Source organism: Pollachius pollachius (genome assembly GCF_949987615.1).
Source record: "Pollachius pollachius genome assembly, chromosome: 14".
Lineage (NCBI taxonomy): Eukaryota > Metazoa > Chordata > Actinopteri > Gadiformes > Gadidae > Pollachius > Pollachius pollachius.
In genome coordinates, this window is record NC_136947.1 from 22,313,718 (window position 1) to 22,335,087 (window position 21,370).

The window sequence follows — 21,370 nt, forward strand, 5'->3', positions numbered from 1 at the left end:
GGGAGTTTGAATCCTAATGCAATTTATTTTATACTGAATAGGTTTGGTCCAACGTCCAGGTACAGTGACACAGAGTATGTTCTTTCTGAAAGTTGCTGTTTGACACCTGTCTGGTGTGCAAGAAAAACAGTGAGGTCAAGCAACGACGGATGGGCACTTACGTGGCATTCAATCAGCGGTGCAGAAACTGTAACTATCTACTTGAGCACAATGGTTTGGATGTGGACTGCATCATTACAGACCGCCATCCAAAGATTCAGAAGTATCTTAGAGATCAAAGATCAAACAGTACTACGATGTGTGGCACTTTGAGAAAGGTAATCAAAATTATTTGTTACATTAATCGACTATGAATATATGGTTAATTGCAGCCCTAAATGTCTTGCATATTACTTTATAACATATATACCTTTAGATCAAGTTTGTCAAAGAAACTTGACAAACTTCAGCAATCCAAGGATAGCGGTTTGGAAGATGTGGCTGCGCAGCGTAAGAAATCACGTCTACCGGAGGGCGTATTCTTCAACGCCAGGGCCCAAGATACAGTCCCTTTACAACAGCAAAACATACCAAACAATGTCAATAACTATTGCCAAAAGGTTACATAGGTATACGGTACTAAAACACAAAGTGACAAATAGACTGAAATGCTTTGCAGTCTATGTGGATGACCTGCTGTGCCATCGATGAGTTGTTTCAGGACCAATCACCATTTGTTGAAGGGTTGAGGAAGATCCCAATACCAACCAACCTGTCCTCCCAGTATGAGGGACCCCAAAAGGAGGAAGTTGCCAGGCATGCCTCCCACTTTAGTCCAAGGGGAACCCTACATACTGTCCAGCCGGATCAGGAAACGTTTGGAGTATCTAGAGCACAACACACGACGGGATGACCTCTCTGATCTGATCTGGTCTGTCCCAAGTTACTGCGTATATGCAGGGATGATTCTGTGAATTGTTTGTACATGCAGCACAACAATTATTTACATTGAGAAAAACATTAATTTGTCATGTCTTCATTTATGGATTAGTTATGTAGGTCAAGTGGTATAATGAAACACTACTGTTTCGATTTTATTTGAGACGCTTGTATCTCATTACATTTAACAACATTACTCTTCTTCTATCCTTCGCCTCAAAGGTCCATAGTCCGCACTGAGGATGTTGTTTATGTTCTGCAGGCTATATACGGATTCACGCAGTTAGGCTCTAGGCCTGGTTGGTGAGCCATGCACGTAGGGTGGACTGGAAGCTGCTTCATTCGCACCACAACCTAATGAAATAAATAAGTCCTGATGAACAGCAAAAGTGTTTTATGATGAAGCAAGCAGGGCATATTCAATATGATTTTTGATTCTTATACTTTCTTGGTTGAATCTTCATCATTGAATGCGCTATTGCTAGACACTTTGGACGTAAGCATAAGCTATTTTATGTAATGTATACAATTGAAAACGGTCTCTTATTCCTATTAAGGCTCTTTTTTCCTGCTGCTGTTACACCCAAATTCCTCCCTTTGTTGATTTATACTGTTCCATCGTTCCTTTCTTTCATCTATCCATTTCTGTGATTTCTTTGTGAAATGTTTTATAATTGCAGACAAACAAATGTCACGTCAGTATTTTCATACAGATTACCAATGTATGCATGGGTTTTAAATAAATTCACACAGATTACAAATGTACACACAGATATCAACTGTTTGAGGGGGAGGGGGGTAGTGGGTAAGTTGACCACAATAAAACAATTGATAGAGAAACATTCCCTGGATGGAATGATTCATTTTATTGTTGAGCAACTCAAATGAATGTGGAGTTGGTATTCATGCACCGTGAGCAGCTTGATAGCGAGTTACGCCACATCCATCGCTGCAGGGAAGGCTTTCCGCCGCTTTTCTCGGTGTACTTGTTGTTGTTGTTGTTGACAGTTGTCCAGTCTCACTGGACTTTTTGTTTTTGTTTCAAGCTAAAAGCCCACGTCCGTTTCGGGACAAATGAAAAACAATATTTTCAGATGTTTCGGTCCAACATTGACTGAAGTTATATTAGACGCAAGCAAATACATTGCTGAATTGGAACAATGTGTACTGTGCTCAGTTAAGCCATTCAAATCATTTTTCGGGTCGCACCACAGATAAGAAACGATACTTGCTATCCATGTGCATTGGGATTAACTCAAATTTGGCATTCCAAAAGTTTCCGGAAAATTTGTTCTGTTTCAAGCACATAAGGTTCTCCAATGAGGTGGAAAAAAACGAAATATTACCCCAGTACAGGTCTTGCTTTTTGTTTTGTTTTCGTGTATATCATTAAGATTATAGTGTAATATACAACATTGTTTAAATTTGTTACTTTTGTATTTGTTCTCCGGGGGATGGCCTAATGTCTGTCAACAATGTACCCTGTACCCTGGGGTTACCTGACACCCAACAAACGCTCGAGGTTACTGGAGTGTGAGCTGGAAAGCCACTGACTTACCAAAGAAAGTTAGAAGACAAAGTAGATTGAGTAGACTCAGGCAGTGGCTTCACCTGTCTTTTCAATGCAACTTTTGCGGCCAGATATGTTATCGGATCTTTTGTCCCTGTAAATTATTATTAAAATACCTGGTAAAATGTTGTTGAATACAAAGGTAGAGGTGTCCTTTTTGTCGCTGCTTAAAATAATTTTCTGAGTATAGGCATTAATTCATGGTTAAGTCGAGAATAGTGGATGTGCCTAGTTAAAGTTGAATATCAACCTTAATTTGATGTTGCATTTTTAAATATAAAATTAACTTTTGTTAGTTGAACAAAAGTTAGTTGAAACCAACACACTACACATACATTACATTGAATGCCATTGCAGTTTATTAATTATTTTTTTTGCAGTTTTGCTAAAGTATTTCTGATCAATCTGGTCATGGCCAGATTGAACCCAATCAGAGTTCGACCCTGACCTATCTACAATGAGATAAAAATCTGATTGTGGATTGTCAGCAGTTGACAGTGAATGTGTCCTTGCGTGAATTGATCAAAAAAGTCACATTGAAAGGATGAGGAACTGAGGCCTTGCAGTCCATAAATTGCTCATTTCATTTTCATATTGGTTGATTATTATGAATGAATAAACAAAAGCTTATTTATTTATAGCACAAAATGGTCGAAGCAAGATGTGATCACATCGCTGTCGCTCAAGTATTTTATTATTTATCATTTTTATCACACTTTGGAATAACTTTCAAAAGTTTAATAATCAAGCAAGCATTATCATTGTTATTATTAAACAGTCATATTAGTATTAGTAGTAATTGGTAATAGTATTAATGCAATTATGTTAATACATACAACTATTTCATTAGTTAAAATTATGAATGAATTTAATCTGCAAAGTAATAAGGAACGTTATATTGTATTACAATGGCCATGAGTAATGTCTAATAAACTGTGATGACAATGGTTAAAAAATATGCATAATACTGTATTGTATCAACTGTTTAAACAAAACTGTGGACTAAACATATTTTTTTGGTCATAAGTGGCAAAGAGGAGATAAAGGAAAAAGCAAAAAAATAGAAATTCTGCAAAAAAAGATGTGTATAACAGCAACATGAATGACATGCAAGTTTATCAATTTACAAGTTTAGCCTTGACCTTATCAGCAAGCATTGATGTGTCACAGGTATCCCCATGAGGATGGAGTGTATATATATACAAATATCTCCCTCAGCCAGCTGATGTATATGGATGTGTGTGTGTAGATAGATATACAAATAGAATATAAGATTGATATTTATCTCCATGTACAGTATATATATATATATATATATATATATATATATATATATATATATATATATATATATACATATATATGTAAAATATTAATACATATATACACATGCGTAATATGAATCCACACACTGCACACTCATAAATACATACATGCGGTTCAGACACACTGATAGATAACCTTGAATCTATTTGCCAACCAAGCAGTGCTATCATGGTACAGTTCTCTGTCCTTCAGGTAAGGTTGTTCATGGACAACAGTCAAGGCCATTGTACCTAAGCACACACACGCACGGCCACACACACATACACAGGGTACATATTTGATAGTGTTTTGAAACGAGGCTTCCTAGAGAGAGTCCAACAGTGTAACAGTATTTACCAAGAGATACCAGCCATGAACAGGAGATAGGGGCGGGTTTTGAAGCTGTCAGCTACTCCTCCATTGGTGACACCATCGACTCTCCTCTGGTTCTGGCCTGAAGAGAGAAAGGTATAAAAACCTGAACCACAGTGACACTTGAAGCACATGGAATTGATAGCGTTGAGTGTAGCGAGGTAGATATTGGAATACATTTTGAACCCATCATTCACATTTAATTGTGATATGATTAGATGGCAATCACTCCGTCAGTCAACCTTCACATTTTGATTAAGTGATTGAAATATCAGTTACACCTTTCTTTCAAAAATATAATCTAAGTTCAGCAAGTAAACTAAGAAACAAATCAACGGTCTTTCGCACGTCCACATCTCCATAAAGATGATGCTGAGCATAGCTCTGATCTGGGCAGTCCTTGTGGGGTTCTGCTGTCTCCTCTGGCTGGCTGTAGGGATACGACGGAGGTAAGATACCTTTTATGTTTTTCTTGTAGTGACTGCAATGGGATTTTTCACCCCTGATAATAAGGTGTGCAAAAGGTTGAAGTCAGTGAGCAACATTGTGTCCATCTACGCAGTCAATATAGTTTAAGCACAGTGTGTATCGCTGCACTGTAGTTGCACGCACCTATTGTTATTTTATTTATGTTCAAATTAAATTTTAAATGATTCACCAATCTGTTGTGAATAAATAAAACATGTTTATTATTGTTATACTATGTGAGCATCCCTCCACCTGTTCAGGCGTAGGGAGGCTGTCTGAGGAGGCTTTCAGGTGGTGTGAGAGGTTTATTAGGAGGGCAGGAGATGAGAGGGACTAGCGAAAGGCAGTCTTTTTGCTGTTCTGTCTCACCGCTGAAGTCCCTTTACTGAGAGATAAACAGCAGACAGTAGCGTAGTGATTCACAGATGGAAGATGGAGCGTATAGTAAATGGGTCTACATTGACTTGTACCATTTGCCTGAGCCAAGGTCTTTATTATAAAAGGGCCCATTGAGTCCATCTTGCCCCCTTGTGATGAAACCTTTCCTCCACCTCTTGTCAGAGACGCTGCTTAACCTTTAGCCTCATCAGTGCTACTTAAAGCATCTTCATGAGCAACACTTTTTGTGGGGTTGCTACGGGTGTCTACCGGTTTTATCTGCTTGACAATGAAGCGTGAACATACACATACACTCCCTAAACCAACAACTGAACTCACAGAACATGTGATGCATCCTCACCTACCAGCGCATGTACGGGAGAACTGAACGGTAAAACAAAGATTGTGCATGTTGTTGAATATATTCCATTTTGCCTACTTTACAGGAATCCTGGAGAACCACCGGTTGAGAACGGCCTCATTCCCTACCTGGGCTGTGCCCTACAGTTTGGTGCCAACCCACTTCAGTTTCTACGCAGCCGTCAGAAAAAATATGGCCATATATTCACCTGCAAGATTGCTGGACAGTACTTCCACTTCCTTTGCGACCCTTTCTCCTACCATGCCGTCATTCGTCAGGGCAGACATCTGGATTGGATGAAATTTCACTTTGCTACCTCTGTCAAAGTAAGGGGATACTCTCCGTTATACTCTCTGTACCTAATTACTTAGAAATTTCTTTTAGCCTATAACTGTGTATATTCATAGTCAAAAGATAAACTAGTCCACCTACACAGAAATGTAGGTCAAATTGTGCTCAATTGGTTCACAATTTTTTGCATGATCCTGATTGCTGAAGTTGTATAATTTTTTCTTCAGGCCTTTGGACATGACAGCTTTGATCCTCGCCATGGCCACACCACAGAGAACCTGCACCAGACCTTCCTGAAGACGCTGCAGGGAGAGGCCCTGCCCTCCCTGATTGACGCCATGATGGGCCACCTGCAGGACGTCATGCTGGACTCAGACACGGTCCAACCCAGCGCTGAACGCTGGCAGGTGGACGGCATCTTTGTCTTCTGTTATAAGGTCAGTAATATAGAAGGTGTGCAGTCCGACTCATAGACCAACATGACTTAGGGACAGGAGGAAGCCACTGGTGGTGGTTTATAATGGATCATATGTAGGGTTGAATAACAATATGACAGGAGGACTGAAATTCTGTGTGTCAGTTAAAACCAGCATAATGTTTTTTTTTATATGTATATATATCTGAATGCTTCAGGCCAAGTCATCCAGGGAATTGGTTCACTGTTGCCCACCACCCCCCTTTATTTATCTTATACATGTAGCATGTAACACGAAAATTCAAATCAAGCCATGTCGGGTTTCCTTCGTACCAACAACGTCATTCAACACTTTCAGAAAACAGTAACGGCACTCAAACCGCTAGCGGTTGCATACTTTGTTTGGATGTCATTGTTCATTCTCTCACTGCCTCCTTATCCCCTAGGTTATGTTTGAGTCCGGCTACCTGACTCTCTTTGGCAAGGAGCTGGGCAGGGATAAGCCTCAGGCCCGGCAGGCCGCTCAGAGGGCCCTTGTGCTCAATGCTTTGGAAAACTTCAAGGAGTTCGACAAGATTTTCCCGGCATTAGTGGCCGGTCTGCCCATACATGTGTTCAAGAGTGCTCACAGTGCTAGAGAGGTCAGTAGACATTTTCTATTCAGTGCTGCACAGGAAACACAATCTATAAGACCAAATACCAGTGTGTGTGGATGTTCCCGACATTCATTATATTGATTACTTATTTGACCAGTTATTTTACAAGTCACATGTTCAAATTGCAGGCATGCACATATAACATATAAAAAAAACACTTATCTTATCCCCACATAATTTGCGGTCAGTTGATCATCACTATCTTAATTTTCAGAATCTCGCAAAAACCATGCTTGCCGACAACCTGTCCAAGAGAGAAAATGTCTCTGACCTCATCTCAATGAGAATGATCCTCAATGACTCCCTATCCACATTCAATGACATCAGCAAGGCCCGGACACACGTGGCCTTACTGTGGGCCTCCCAGGCCAACACCCTGCCTGCCACCTTCTGGAGCCTGCTCTACCTCATCAGGTAATTGGTCCGCTGGGACACCTGTGGTCCATCCCACGGCTGGGAAGTTAGCAGTTTGAGACAATATGGGATCGCTGGTTGTATCTCCATGCAGCCATGGTTTTGTAGTGTGTAATCATACGGTTTTGCCAGTCTCCGTAAAAACCCCACTCTGTGAACGTTCCACTCCGATGATGTCATGATGACACAGACGAGGGGAGGGCTGTGTGGATGTGTTGAGCTCTGTCTGGCCAGCGGTTGACTGCAGCATCGAGAGAGGCTTAGGCTTCCCCAAACACCTACATGCATATTCTTGGACCGGTTGTGTGTGGAGGGTGAAGCTCCATCGGAGCAGTGGTTTATTTTGAGGTCAACAGGAGTGAGGGTTAAGGGTACTAAAGACACTTCAACTGCACTTCTCTTCAAGTTTTTATTATTGGCCACAATATTGATGACATGCATTTGCAGGAGTCCAGATGCAATGAAAGCAGCCCGTGAAGAGGTTCAGAAAGTTCTACAGAGCACCGGTCAACAGGTGGAACCCAATGGGCCAAGGCTCACCCTCACCAGAGAAGAGCTGGACAACATGCATGTTTTAGGTACGTTTAGAACACACTTAAGCGCTGTGGCCAGGATGTGCTTCTATGTACACCAAGTGCAGAGACTCACTTTACCATGCAAATATGTTTAAAACCCTTGCCAAATATGTCATGTTTAAAAAAGATCTATACCTTGTTTCCTACCATCCCAGACAGCATCATTAAAGAAGCCATGCGTCTATCCAGTGCTTCCATGAACGTCCGCATTGCAAAGGACAACTTCCTGCTTCACCTTGACAACCAGGAAGCATATCATATAAGAAAGGATGATGTCATCGCCCTGTACCCCCCAATGCTGCACTTTGACCCGGAGATCTTTGAAGACCCCTATGTAAGCCTCTTTCATGATCAGACCCATGAGCGATATTATAAATGAACAATTACAAGATATGGCCACATGTGTTTCTGTTAAAAATATGTGTTTGAATACATTTAAATATATAAATAAATGTTAATATACAATCTATATTCCTCACTCTAGAATACAATTTTCAATCATACTTTGAGTTAAAATGCTGTCTCTAGTAGATTTTATCAAAATGAATAATCAGCTTTTTAATTTATTTTTTGTGCCTCCCTGAAGGAGTATAAATACGACCGGTTCCTGGATGAAGACGGTCAAGAAAAGAACACCTTCTTCCGTGGAGGGCGACGCCTGCGCTACTACTACATGCCGTTTGGCTCTGGGGTCACCAAATGCCCAGGTCGCTTCTTTGCCGTCCACGAGATCAAGCAGTTTCTGACTCTGGCACTGTCCTACTTTGAGATGGAGCTACTGGACCCACTCGTCAAAGTTCCTCCCCTTGACCAATCACGTGCCGGCCTTGGCATCCTTCAGCCCACCTATGACGTAGACTTCAGGTACAAGCTGAAATCTCACCCATGAGGGGGCTCATGGAAATGTATAGAAAACTGCACACCGTTGGAGGAGAGTCTCATTCTGAATGTGATCCTGGATAATCTCCAGTACCACCGGATTGCCTCTCTTCTTAGCTTTGTATATAACTTCCACATTGTAAATATAACACCCATAAAAAACAGAAAGACATTTAACTCCCCTACATTTTTAACTAATAAGACTTGGCAAGTTAACTACCTCCGGATTTTGGTTAATGATTTGCACTGTTAGAATGTAAATTAAAACAACACTTCTAGGCATCAAGGCCCTACTTTTCTTACCACATGAACTCTTGTCTAATAACTCCTCCTAGTCTTCTACCTTAGCTATACGTTTCCCCCTCCATATATTATTTAATTTCTTATCCAAACTGCGACAGATAGGAATGAGGTATATTAACATTACTGGCTGAAGACTCCCATTCTCTATTGCTGTTGGTGCAAATGTTTTGTCGGGGGACGAAAGCATTGCTGTGCTTTAAGGTCATAAACGAATACACCAATGGATTGACTTAAGGCCTGTTCCACCAAGTGCCATTCAAGCCAATCAGAAGGATCCTCTATTTTGTCAGGCAAAGGTCAAGCAGGAAATGCTTTGTCGCTCCTTCAGATTACTGCGACCTGTGAACGTTTCTTCGTTCCCTCACGTTTCTTCCAACTCATCCAGATGGGTTTTTATTGGCATGTATATACTGTATATTTATATTAATAAAAGCCATTACAGATACCTATCTGTGTATGAACGAATAGCTGTATATAAATATGTAGATATATACTTATATAAAATATGTAGATAAATAAGCTCCTATTTGTATTTCTTGCTGTTAGTGTATTTATCTTTACTGATGATTTCTAGAATTGTGCCCCAATGCCACTCAGCATGACCTTAATATTTACACATAAATGGTCATCAACATATTTTTCATTGTTTATGAAAATGATTGTGAGAACCTTTTTATATAATCCATTGGTTCGAAAAAAAAAAGTTTGGACCTATGAAAGAAGTACTGCACACACATATTTGTTGTTCTTATCTATGGGACTTGATAACTTAAGCTCCTGATTACAGCACTGTACAAAGGTCTCATTAAGCACGGATTAAAGATTGTATCATTCTAACACTAAGCATGAGCTGTCCGTTGTTGTCCTTTATTGTTTCCAGAGGATGAGGATCAATGTATGGGTGAACATTTACTGCTCTGTCGCGGTGTTGCATGGAGAACTGTTCTATGACACCATAGAAAGATCCTTTTCACAAAGTTATTAAGGATTTAAATTATTAGATATCATTTATTGAATTAATTTATTCATTGTAATATACATCATAATATATTATGTTGAAAGACCCGAAACGTCTGATGATTCAAGGCACGTCACTGATGTGTCCAGAGGCATCCCTCGATGTGTGTCCTGTGACTTGGCCCTCTGCTAGTGACAGGACAAACATTAAATAATGAGCATTTAGAATATATACTTTTTTTTTGTCTACTTTATTATTTCAAAATCAATCGAATACTGGAAGGCCACATATTCACAAACATACAGTATATGCTAACATTAATTTAAAGTACATTCAAGTTTATATTTGTTTAGGATATCGTCCAAATGCAAAAATCATTACAATCCTTTTTGTTAGCACTAGCATTTGAGACGGAAAACTGTATTTTCAGGTTTTATTAGCAACAAAAAATTACACACTATTTGGGGATATTAAGGGTTTAACAATTGTAGGAAAATGAGAAAGGAAATACATATCTTTACATAAACTAATTACATAATAATAACGGCCTGATGTATTTCTTTCTGCATGTTGGTGATTTCATGAGCCTGATAACCCTTGAACATTTCAAGGTCACACAGATTCAGAAAGGTCGAACTCACATCGCGTGGCTGATGGGTGCTATCTGACGTAAAGGGCAATCCAGCAATATTTAACTACTGCTGCTGCAAGAGTTTAAGTGAGTTCAACTGTAGTAACCGACCGTATTCCCGTCCCCTGGTAACCTCTTGTACAGATGCAAAAGGCCACAAACTGAAATAATTCATTAAATTACGATTGGTGTATTTTTTATGTGATATTTAGAAGTGCACATATTCTGGCCTGCCTTGATTAGCGAATAAAGAGCGACTTTCATATATTAGGATACAATTCTAAAGAGAGATTAAGACATAATTATATAAACATTTTACATTCCAGGTTAAAACAACAAAAACATGAGTCCGGCTTTTTCAGTTACAGTGTTCACGCATGTCAAATTTGTGGGTTGCAGCAAGAACCAGAGAAGCCAAGTTCATACATTAAACAATGCAAGGATCAGAAACAACTGGAAGCACAGCAGTTCATTAACAAGGAGTCCGTCTAACAGTAACGGTAGCCCCAACTTTTCTTAATGCGCTACTTGGGAACCAAAAAGGCAATGATGCAACAAAGTATCAGCGTGTACTTCATGTGGACATGCGTGTGGAGGCTACATGTGTCACAATTTTGTGTCACATGACCGCTAGGCGGGGGTCACATGCCCGCTAGGCGGCGGTCCACCGCTAGGTGGCAGTATGCCCGCTAGGCGGCGGTCCTCCGCTAGGTGGCAGTATGCCCGCTAGGCGGCGGTCCTCCGCTAGGTGGCAGTATGCCCGCCAGGTGGCGGTCCACCGCTAGGCGGCAGTATGCCCGCCAGGTGGCGGTGCACCGCTAGGCGGCAGTATGCCCGCCAGGTGGCGGTCCACCGCTAGGCGGCGGTCACATGCCCGCTAGGCGGCGGTCCACCGCTAGGTGGCAGTATGCCCGCCAGGTGGCGGTCCACCGCTAGGCGGCGGTCACATGTCCGCTAGGCGGTGGTCCACCGCTAGGTGGCAGTATGCCCGCTAGGCGGTGGTCCTCCGCTAGGTGGCAGTATGCCCGCCAGGTGGCGGTCCACCGCTAGGCGGCGGTCACATGCCCGCTGGGCGGCGGCCCACCGCTAGGCGGTTGTCACATGACCGCTATGCGGTGGTCCACAGGTAGGCGGCGGTCGTGTGCTCCAACAGCCAGGAGACAACATTCTACTCTCCGTAGAGAAATTATTTTCAGCGGTGTTGTGATTGGTCAGATCTGATTCTTCAAAATTAGACCGCGACTGTTTTAGCGCCGTGGTGATAGCATTCCCAAAGGTATGTTGAATTTATTTGTTAATAAGGAATAGTTTGACGTGTATTTTGTTTACTGGCAGTGAGTGACGCATCATTGAATCAAAACAAGGCGTTGACGGTCTTCCAGTCCGAGGCTAGAAGACCGGAGACTGGCTGTGGCTGCCGTGTAGCAGCGGCTAGGAGGACGTTCCCTCCAGAGCTCTTTGCGGGAGGAGGTCGGGTCCCATGTCTGATGGGTTGACCGACCAATGTTGCCCCTCTTCGGGATCGTCTTTGTATCGCATGCCTTTGGTTACGAAATCAATCGTTTGCAGGATAAGCAACTCGGTCAGTCTGTGACTCCCTGTTTCGGATTTGTAGTTGAAGGTAACCAGGCTGGTTAGTTGAAGGTAACCAGGGTGGGTGGTTGAAGGTAACCAGGGTGGGTGGTTGAAGGTAACCAGGGTGGGTAGTTGAAGGTAACCAGGGTGGTTAGTTGAAGGTAACCAGGGTGGGTAGTTGAAGGTAACCCGGGTGGGTGGTTGAAGGTAACCAGGGTGTTTGGTTGAAGGTAACCAGGGTGGTTAGTTGAAGGTAACCAGGGTGGGTGGTTGAAGGTAACCAGGGTGTTTGGTTGAAGGTAACCAGGCTGGTTAGTTGAAGGTAACCAGGGTGGGTGGTTGAAGGTAACCAGGGTGGGTGGTTGAAGGTAACCAGGGTGGGTGGTTGAAGGTAACTAGGGTGTTTGGTTGAAGGTAACTAGGGTGTTTGGTTGAAGGTAACCAGGCTGGTTGGTTGAAGGTAACCAGGGTGTTTGGCTGAAGGTAACCAGGCTGGTTGGTTGAAGGTAACCAGGCTGGTTGGTTGAAGGTAACCAGGCTGGTTGGTTGAAGGTAACTAGGGTGTTTGGTTGAAGGTAACCAGGGTGGGTGGTTGAAGGTAACCAGGCTGGTTGGTTGAAGGTAACCAGGCTGGTTGGTTGAAGGTAACCAGGGTGTTTGGCTGAAGGATGCTCCTGGTCTCCCAGGTTGATGATGGAGTCCGGCTTCAGCACCAGGCGTGAAGGGGTGGAGGACCTGAAGGTGGACCTGTCCGTGGAGTTCAGCACCCTCCCATACTCTGAGGTACGGCCCTCCTGCTCTCAAATCCACCACTTTCATTGGCATGAAATAATAATTGGAGAACTTTTTTTATCGTTTGAACAATGCAAATAAAGAGAAAAAAAACGATAATATTGGATAATGAGGTAACGTCGCGGTAGGGTGAGCTAATCAAACGATTTCCTGGTACTACATCATCACCAGTGTGTCAGACCATGTCTGACAAACTCTTGATATATGGTGTATGTCATGGTCTAGGGCAGTGGCTCTCAACCTTTTCTGAGCAAACGCCCCCCTGACCTTAAGCTGCTTTCACACCGCCGCGCGGCAACTCGGCGCCTCCATTCATTTCAGTGAGGGAAGGGCGGCAGAGGGGAGGCGGTTACAAAAGCGGCTGAAAACCAGGAAGCGGTTGCCGCCCACGTGAACGCGCACAGATTTTGCCCTACCACTCAGCCTTCCCCCTGTTTGAACTTTCGGTGGCAGCCGCAGCGTCAAGGTGCTTGCCCACCGCCGCGCGGCAACCGCCCTTATAACCGCCTCGCTGCCGGAGGGTTCAGCGCGGTGGTGTGGAGGGCCAGGCGTTTTCAAAAGCGGCTGCTGCTGCTGCTGTTGCCGCTGTCAGATCGGCTGCCACCGAAAGTTTCAACACGGGGAAAGCTGAGCGGTAGGGCAAAATCTGTGCGCGTTCACGTGGGCGGCAACCGCTTCCTGGTTTTCAGCCGCTTTTGTAACCGCCGCCCTTCCCTCATTGAAATGAATGGAGGCGGCGAGTTGCCACGCGACAGTGTGAAAGCAGCAGCCGCTTTTGAAAACGCATGGCCCTTCACACCACCGCGCTGAACCCTCCGGCAGTGAGGCGGTTATAAGGGCGGTTGCCGCGCGGCGGTGTGCAAGCACCTTTACCCTGATCCTCTGGCGCAGCCCGGGCATCGCGGCCCGGGAACCGTGGGCACGGAACTCCCGCGCCTCCCGCCGTGCCCCATCAATGAATGAATGGCCTGGGAACCGCGGGCACCGTGACAGCAACCCGGGCACCGCGGCCCTGGAACCACGGGCACTGCGGCCCGGGCAACGCGGGCACCGCGAAAACAGATCGCGAGCAGAGGCCTAATTAGGCCTATATATTTTGTATTTGAAATGCAACGCTCTTTTCGTGGAGAGTACGCTCAGAGCAGCTGTAACTGAACAATAGCAAGAGACAGGAGGAAAACGGGCTATGAAACAAAATTAGTTGTTGTTTTTTGCTACACCTAATAGCCGCGGCTATTAGGTATGCAAAACGAGCCCCTCCCTCTTTTTTACGTGACCACTAAGTTTGGAAGCTTTTTTAACCAATCAGTGAAGAGAAATGCCAGACTAAAGTAATGCATTGTCGAGAGCTGCAGTGCCTGCCGTGTTACGCCGTAACATAAAGCTGTGTTGACTTTACTAGTTTCTCTACAGTATTATACACTACAATGTATTGACCACCACTAGCTAGTGGAAAATACATTTGTGTCTAGTACAGTGTTATATTTTTTTATGTTAGGCTACATATATTGAGATGGCAGTGTGCGAAATACCCGTCAATATTCAGGGATGTCCTCATCCCCAGATTGTTGCGCAACACCGATCTAAATGTTCTCAACATGCAGTAGCCTAGGCCATAACATTACAATATTTCGTGGATGCAAGCCAGCATGATAGCCTACATGACAACACACACACACACACACGGACACACACACACACACATACACACACACACACACACAGACACACACACACACACACACACACACACTCGTAAAGCAACACTGACATAGGAGCTTGTATTGGTTAAAGTCGTTGGGATGCACGTTATTTTATAAAAGGGAGAGGCAAAGTTGTGCATTACAATGCAAACATGACAATAATTGGCACCATACTTGCGCACTCAGAAGAACAATGAACTGAATAAATGCCAGGTATATAGCATATCAGAGACGGGCACACAATCAGTGCACTTACAAATGAGAGCCTGCATGACCGATCTTGTGACATTATTTAACCATCCATCTACAGCTAATACGATCAGACAGATACATCATTGAACACATACACAAAGCCCAAAACAAGCCAAACATCACCACGGCAGGTGCGCTCTCTCTCGCACAATCACACAATCACTCCAACTCCAAGGCTAGGCTGTTTCACTAAGACCACAACCAACCACAACTAACCCTGCAGTAGGCCTCGTGTGTGCATTGAAATGCACAACTTTGCCTCTCCCTGTTATAAAATAACGTGCATCCCAACAACTTTAGCCAATGCAGGCTCCTATGTCAGTGTTGCTTTACGAGTGTGTTTTAAGTGTGTGTGCGCGCGTGTGTGTGTGTGTTGTCATTTAGGCTATAGATATAGACTGATTGTCTTGGCTTCCATGAAATATTGTAATGTTATGGCCTAGGCTACTGCATGTTGAGAACATTTAGATCGGTGTTGCGTGGCCTGTCGTCGCAGCCAGCCAGCCGATACCAGCCAGGCGTCGCAGCTCGTCATTATGTCGTATTATCATACCATCATACTAAAATGTTAAAATGAAAGAGGCCGATTGCGTCAATAAGTTTGACTAAAAGAGCAAAAATATAGCTGGCCGTGGAGAGATTATTATTATTGATACTGATAGAGCAACGATTTCATCATTTTAAACTGTAATTGAATAGAAAACTATTAAAATAATATTAGCAATGAAGAGCTGTAGGTAGCTTTCGCCAGAGAGCATGGCTTTCTGGTATTTCAACTGTCGCAAAAAAAACGTTAACATGCAAATTAACTGATTAAGGACCGCCGATAGACTTTGAGCGACCAAGCCAGCCAACGACCACTGCGACTGAAAGCAGCCTGACGAGCGACCAACACAGCGACCAATGCGACCTACGACGCGACCAAAGCGACCTACGTCGCGACCTACGTCGCGGCCAAAGCGACCTGCGTCGCGGCCAAAGCGACCTACGTCACGACGCACGTCGTGACGTAGGTCGCTGTTGTTATGCGCAGTGTAACATGACCACTGTTACACTGCGCATAGACACTCAAAAGTAGCTGAGACGCTAGATGGGTTAGAAACCCCCCTCTTCCGAGACCTCCACTGGCTCCCTGTAATAGCTCGCATCAGATTCAAGATGATGGTACTGGCATACAAGGCAGTCGATGGAACTGCCCCTGCCTCCCTTCAAGCATTAGTAAAGCCACACACCCCAGCTCGATCCCTCCGCTCAGCTGGACGTCTGGTACCGCCATCGCTAAGAGTAAGCAAAGGTCGATCAGCGAAGTCACAACTTTTCTCTGTTTTGGGACCTCAGTGGTGGAACGAGCTCCCTACAGATGTCAGGATCGCAGAGTCGCTCACCAGCTTCCGCAAAAGACTCAAAACTCACCTGTTCAGAGTTCACCTCGACTCTGCATAGAAACCAATGCACAGCCACCATTGAATGTTGTACGTCCTGGCACTTGCACATTGCACTTATTCAAGGTACTTAATTGTGTAGCGTCTACAGTAGCTGCTATCGTTGCTTTACACGGGGAATGGGTTAGCCTAGCGATTGTAATACTTGCACTTGGTTCTATGAACATCTTTACTGTACCGACAGCGATATATTGTTTCACTTCTTATGACAAATGTACTTATTGTAACAAATGCACTTCTTGTAAGTCGCTTTGGATAAAAGAGTCTGCTAAATGCCCTAAATGTAAATGTAAATGTAAACCAATAAATGAAAATACAGTATTTATTTCTGGTAGCCTATTTTTTCACCCAAAAAAATTGAAAACCATGAAAGTTTAAAATCCCCCCAAAAAAATAAAAAAGAAAATCACGTTCCCAGCGCCCCCCTAGGTTGTGCGAACGCCCCCGTTGAGAAACCATGGTCTAGGGGTTTACTGTATATAAATGTAGGTGTTGGGTGGGGTTCTAGGTGGTGTATGTTCTAGGATGTGTTCTAGGTGGTGTTCGTCCTCTGTGTATTTTCTAGGTGGGGTATGATCCGTGAGGTGTATGTACTATGTTATCAAGGTAATGTATGTTGGATGGTGTATGTTCTAGGTGGTGTATATTCTAGGAAGTGTATGTGCCAAGAGGTACTCATCTATGTTGGGTGGTGTACTAGGTGGTGTATGTGCTAGGTGTTCATGTATGTTGGGTGGTGTATATTCTAGGTAGTGTTCTAGGTGGTGTATATTCTAGGAGTTGTATGGAGGCACTCATGTATCTTGGGTGGTGTTCAAGGTGGGGTATGTTCTAGGAGATGTTCATCTATCTTGGGTGGTGTTCAAGGTGGGGTATGTTCTAGGAGATGTTCACCTATGTTGGGTGGTGTTCAAGGTGGGGTATGTTCTAGGAGATGTTCATCTATCTTGGGTGGTGTTCAAGGTGGGGTATGTTCTAGGAGATGTTCATCTATCTTGGGTGGTGTTCAAGGTGGGGTATGTTCTAGGAGATGTTCATCTATGTTGGGTGGTGTTCAAGGTGGGGTATGTTCTAGGAGATGTTCATCTATGTTGGGTGGTGTTCAAGGTGGGGTATGTTCTAGGAGATGTTCATCTATGTTGGGTGGTGTTCTCCAGCAGGATGGGGTGATGGAGGTGAAGGAAAACCTGGAGGTGTACCTGAGGATCAGACCTTTCACCACAGCAGAGAGCGACAGCGCAGAGTCCCAGGTACTACTGCATTACCAATTAGTACTACTATGACCCGGTACTCCTTCTACTGCATTACCAATAAGTACTACTATGACCCGGTACTCCTTCTACTGCATTACCAATTAGTACTACTATGACCCGGTACTCCTTCTACAGCATTACCAATTAGTACTACTATGACCCGGTACTCCTTCTACTGCATTACCAATAAGTACTACTATGACCCGGTACTCCTTCTACTGCATTACCAATAAGTACTACTATGACCCGGTACTCCTTCTACTGCATTACCAATTAGTACTACTATGACCCGGTACTACTACTGCATTACCAATAAGTACTACTATGACCCGGTACTCCTTCTACTGCATTACCAATTAGTACTACTATGACCCGGTACTCCTTCTACTGCATTACCAATAAGTACTACTATGACCCGGTACTCCTTCTACTGCATTACCAATAAGTACTACTATGACCAGGTACTCCTTCTACTGCATTACCAATAAGTACTACTATGACCAGGTACTCCTTCTACTGCATTACCAATAAGTACTACTATGACCAGGTACTCCTTCTACTGCATTACCAATTAGTACTACTATGACCCGGTACTACTACTGCATTACCAATAAGTACTACTATGACCAGGTACTCCTTCTACTGCATTACCAATTAGTACTACTATGACCCGGTACTACTACTGCATTACCAATTAGTACTACTATGACCAGGTACTCCTTCTACTGCATTACCAATGAGTACTACTATGACCCGGTACTACTACTGCATTACCAATAAGTACTACTATGACCCGGTACTACTAATGCATTACCAATGAGTACTACTATGACCAGGTACTACTACTGCATTACCAATAAGTCCTACTATGACCAGGTACTCCTTCTACTGCATTACCAATAAGTACTACTATGACCAGGTACTCCTTCTACTGCATTACCAATAAGTACTACTCTGACCAGGTACTACTACTGCATTACCAATAAGTCCTACTATGACCCGGTACTCCTTCTACTGCATTACCAATGAGTACTTCTATGACCAGGTACTCCTTCTACTGCATTACCAATAAGTACTACTATGACCCGGTACTCCTTCTACTGCATTACCAATGAGTACTTCTATGACCAGGTACTCCTTCTACTGCATTACCAATAAGTACTACTATGACCCGGTACTCCTTCTACTGCATTACCAATGAGTACTTCTATGACCAGGTACTCCTTCTACTGCATTACCAATAAGTACTACTATGACCCGGTACTCCTTCTACTGCATTACCAATGAGTACTACTATGACCAGGTACTCCTTCTACTGCATTACCAATTAGTACTACTATGACCCGGTACTCCTTCTACTGCATTACCAATGAGTACTTCTATGACCAGGTACTCCTTCTACTGCATTACCAATAAGTACTACTATGACCCGGTACTCCTTCTACTGCATTACCAATGAGTACTACTATGACCAGGTACTCCTTCTACTGCATTACCAATAAGTACTACTCTGACCAGGTACTCCTACTGAATGTACCAATAAGTACTACTCTAACCGGGTACTCTCGATCCCACTGTGTTCTACTATATGAAACAGTGGAGGCTTCTCCAGGGAGGAGAGGGAGGAAGATCCTCCTTAACATTGTGCAGAATTATTTTTTTAGGTTGCCCAGACTACTGTAATGAATGAATGCCCTTAAATATGACTACTTTGATGCCTTTTGTATATGTAATGTTTGTTTCCCTGGGTAAAGGGACATTGGCACCCCCTATCGCCTATTTACAATAACTGCTGGAGGACGTTCCTCCCTCAGCCTCCATTGACTCCCATTCACGGCAGTGTTGGCTGCCGGTGAATAACATGGGGTTCAATGGGAGAGAGGAGGAGATTCCTCCTCTGATAGGGTGTGACTATCTAAGGGATCTGAATCGCGCCAACTACTATTCACAAATAGGCTGGAGCCCTGGCTGTGCTGTGAACCAATAAGAAGGAGCTAAGAGAACCAATGAACCCGGCGCTCAGTCTTATGCCTCATTTCCACTGCGTTGCGGTACGGTGCAGCCCTGATTGCTTATATTGGCACTTCCACCGCCAAAAGTTAGGCAAGGTCCGATATAAACACGCTGAGTGCCACGCTTACGGCACTCCTCCGTTGGGTTACCTGTCTGTAAGGGTGCCGAAAACATTGAGCTAAACACGCCGTTATTCTGAAATCATTTAAAAAAGATCCAGTTTGGTATGACCAGGTCACTGATATCTTCGTAACACAAACAGCGAGGCGGATTGAGTCCCTCAATCTTAATTGGCTTAACACCATGGCCAACATTCTGAAACACCAACACTCTGAAACACCCATTAACATCCACATTTGCCTCAAACAATGTTAGGCTTACAGCTCATGTAAATAGTTGTGAAATAATGTTTTGTTTTCCTCTTAATTGTTTGTTACGCTGACCGTTCTGATTGATATTGTGGAAAGGATGTTAGTGATTGTTTCAGAGCATGATGCATTTTTAATGGCATCACTTTTGGTCTTGTGACTCTTGTGACATCTAACTACCTGAAAATAAACATAGCCAAATTACAACCATTAGCTTCAGTCATTAAGGGGCAAAAATAGGCCGAATGATATCCCAGATTTCTTTATTTAGTTTTACAAATCAAGAGTAGGCCTGATATGACTAATTGGCTTTGCATCCTTTCCTTCTGCCCTTGTAGTCCATTTCAAAGACATGCTGCGCACCAGCTTTCAAAGTACAATGCTGCCACTGGTGGTTTTGTATCAATTTTATTCACATAATCATCCCTCGCTGCTATTTTGTAGTTCACCAAAACACCCTGAAACAACTTGAGTCTCAAATACTTATGCCACCATACGCCACTAACCAAGCGCGCAGTCCTTCCTCCCTCACTTTAAAAACCACCAGCCGCCAATGATATGAACTCACTTCAACCTCTTAAAGATACCGATCTGAATACATATACTACTATATATGTATTACTATATCACTAGCCAACGCTCAAAGTGTGTGTGTGTGTGTGTGTGTGTGTGTAGGACTGTGTGACCGTGGAGTCTCCTGAAACGGTGCTTTTGAAGCCTCCCAGGACCTTGTCTAGACTCAGCGACAAGTCTATCCCTGCAACCGGCCAACGCTTCCACTTCTCAAAGGTGAGTTCCCCCCACAGATAGGTCTGTACCCCTACAGACAGGTCTGTACCCCCTACATACAGGTCTGTACCCCCTACATACAGGTCTGTACCCCTACAGACAGGTCAGTACCCCTACAGACAGGTCAGTACCCCTACAGACAGGTCAGTACCCCTACAGACAGGTCTGTACCCCCTACATACAGGTCTGTACCCCCTACATACAGGTCAGTACCCCTACAGACAGGTCTGTAGGGGTACAGACTAGTAATGCGCGATATAAACGATATACGATATAAACGATAAAAAATGGCCTACGATAGAGATTTTAATTCTATCGCTCTATCGCGATAATGCATGTTGATGACGCAAAGGACAATGTTTAATTTTTGGTTTGATGCGGTTCCTTTTCACATTGCAATTTTCGCAACATTTCCAGAATTCGTCAACAAACCTGCATGTGTGCAAAGAACGTTAAATCATTGGACAAAAAGGTCTGGGGCGTTGTAAACCGTTAAAGAAAAAGGGGGGGGGGGAAGCACCGGTGAAAGTAAACAATCATGGATATCCAGCGTGATATACATTGATCTGCGGACTGGTCCAACTCCTCCCTCATCCTGACTCGGAATTTGTTAAATGCATCGGCATTTTTAAGTTATGTATTCCAGCATACTTTTTACTTGCTTTTGTCGGACCGTCGGGTGGTGGCTC

The 21,370-nt window shown here is 43.5% G+C and overlaps 2 protein-coding genes across 6 annotated transcripts in view; both read left to right on the forward strand.

Moving 5' to 3' along the window:
- Positions 1-4,531: 4,531 nt before the first annotated feature.
- On the forward strand, positions 4,532-8,612 carry cyp7a1 (cytochrome P450, family 7, subfamily A, polypeptide 1; the record flags this gene model as incomplete). Its single annotated transcript, XM_079750271.1, has 8 exons — positions 4,532-4,614; positions 5,458-5,698; positions 5,891-6,100; positions 6,525-6,719; positions 6,949-7,148; positions 7,596-7,726; positions 7,879-8,057; positions 8,310-8,612. 8 exons carry the CDS (start codon positions 4,532-4,534, stop codon positions 8,610-8,612), a joined length of 1,542 nt encoding a protein of 513 aa, XP_079606397.1.
- Positions 8,613-11,699: 3,087 nt separating this feature from the next.
- kif20ba (kinesin family member 20Ba) overlaps positions 11,700-21,370 on the forward strand; it is a 53,656-nt gene continuing 43,985 nt past the window's right edge. For 4 of the 5 annotated variants that reach the window (XM_079750258.1, XM_079750262.1, XM_079750260.1 and 1 more), the window contains exons 1-4: positions 11,700-11,770; positions 12,756-12,852; positions 17,416-17,508; positions 20,568-20,681. In XM_079750258.1, coding sequence (XP_079606384.1) covers positions 12,760-12,852; positions 17,416-17,508; positions 20,568-20,681 — 300 coding nt within the window. In that variant the 5' untranslated portion in view covers positions 11,700-11,770; positions 12,756-12,759. The remainder of the gene's footprint in view (positions 11,771-12,755; positions 12,853-17,415; positions 17,509-20,567; positions 20,682-21,370) is intronic. The other variant, XM_079750259.1, reaches the window with a different exon arrangement.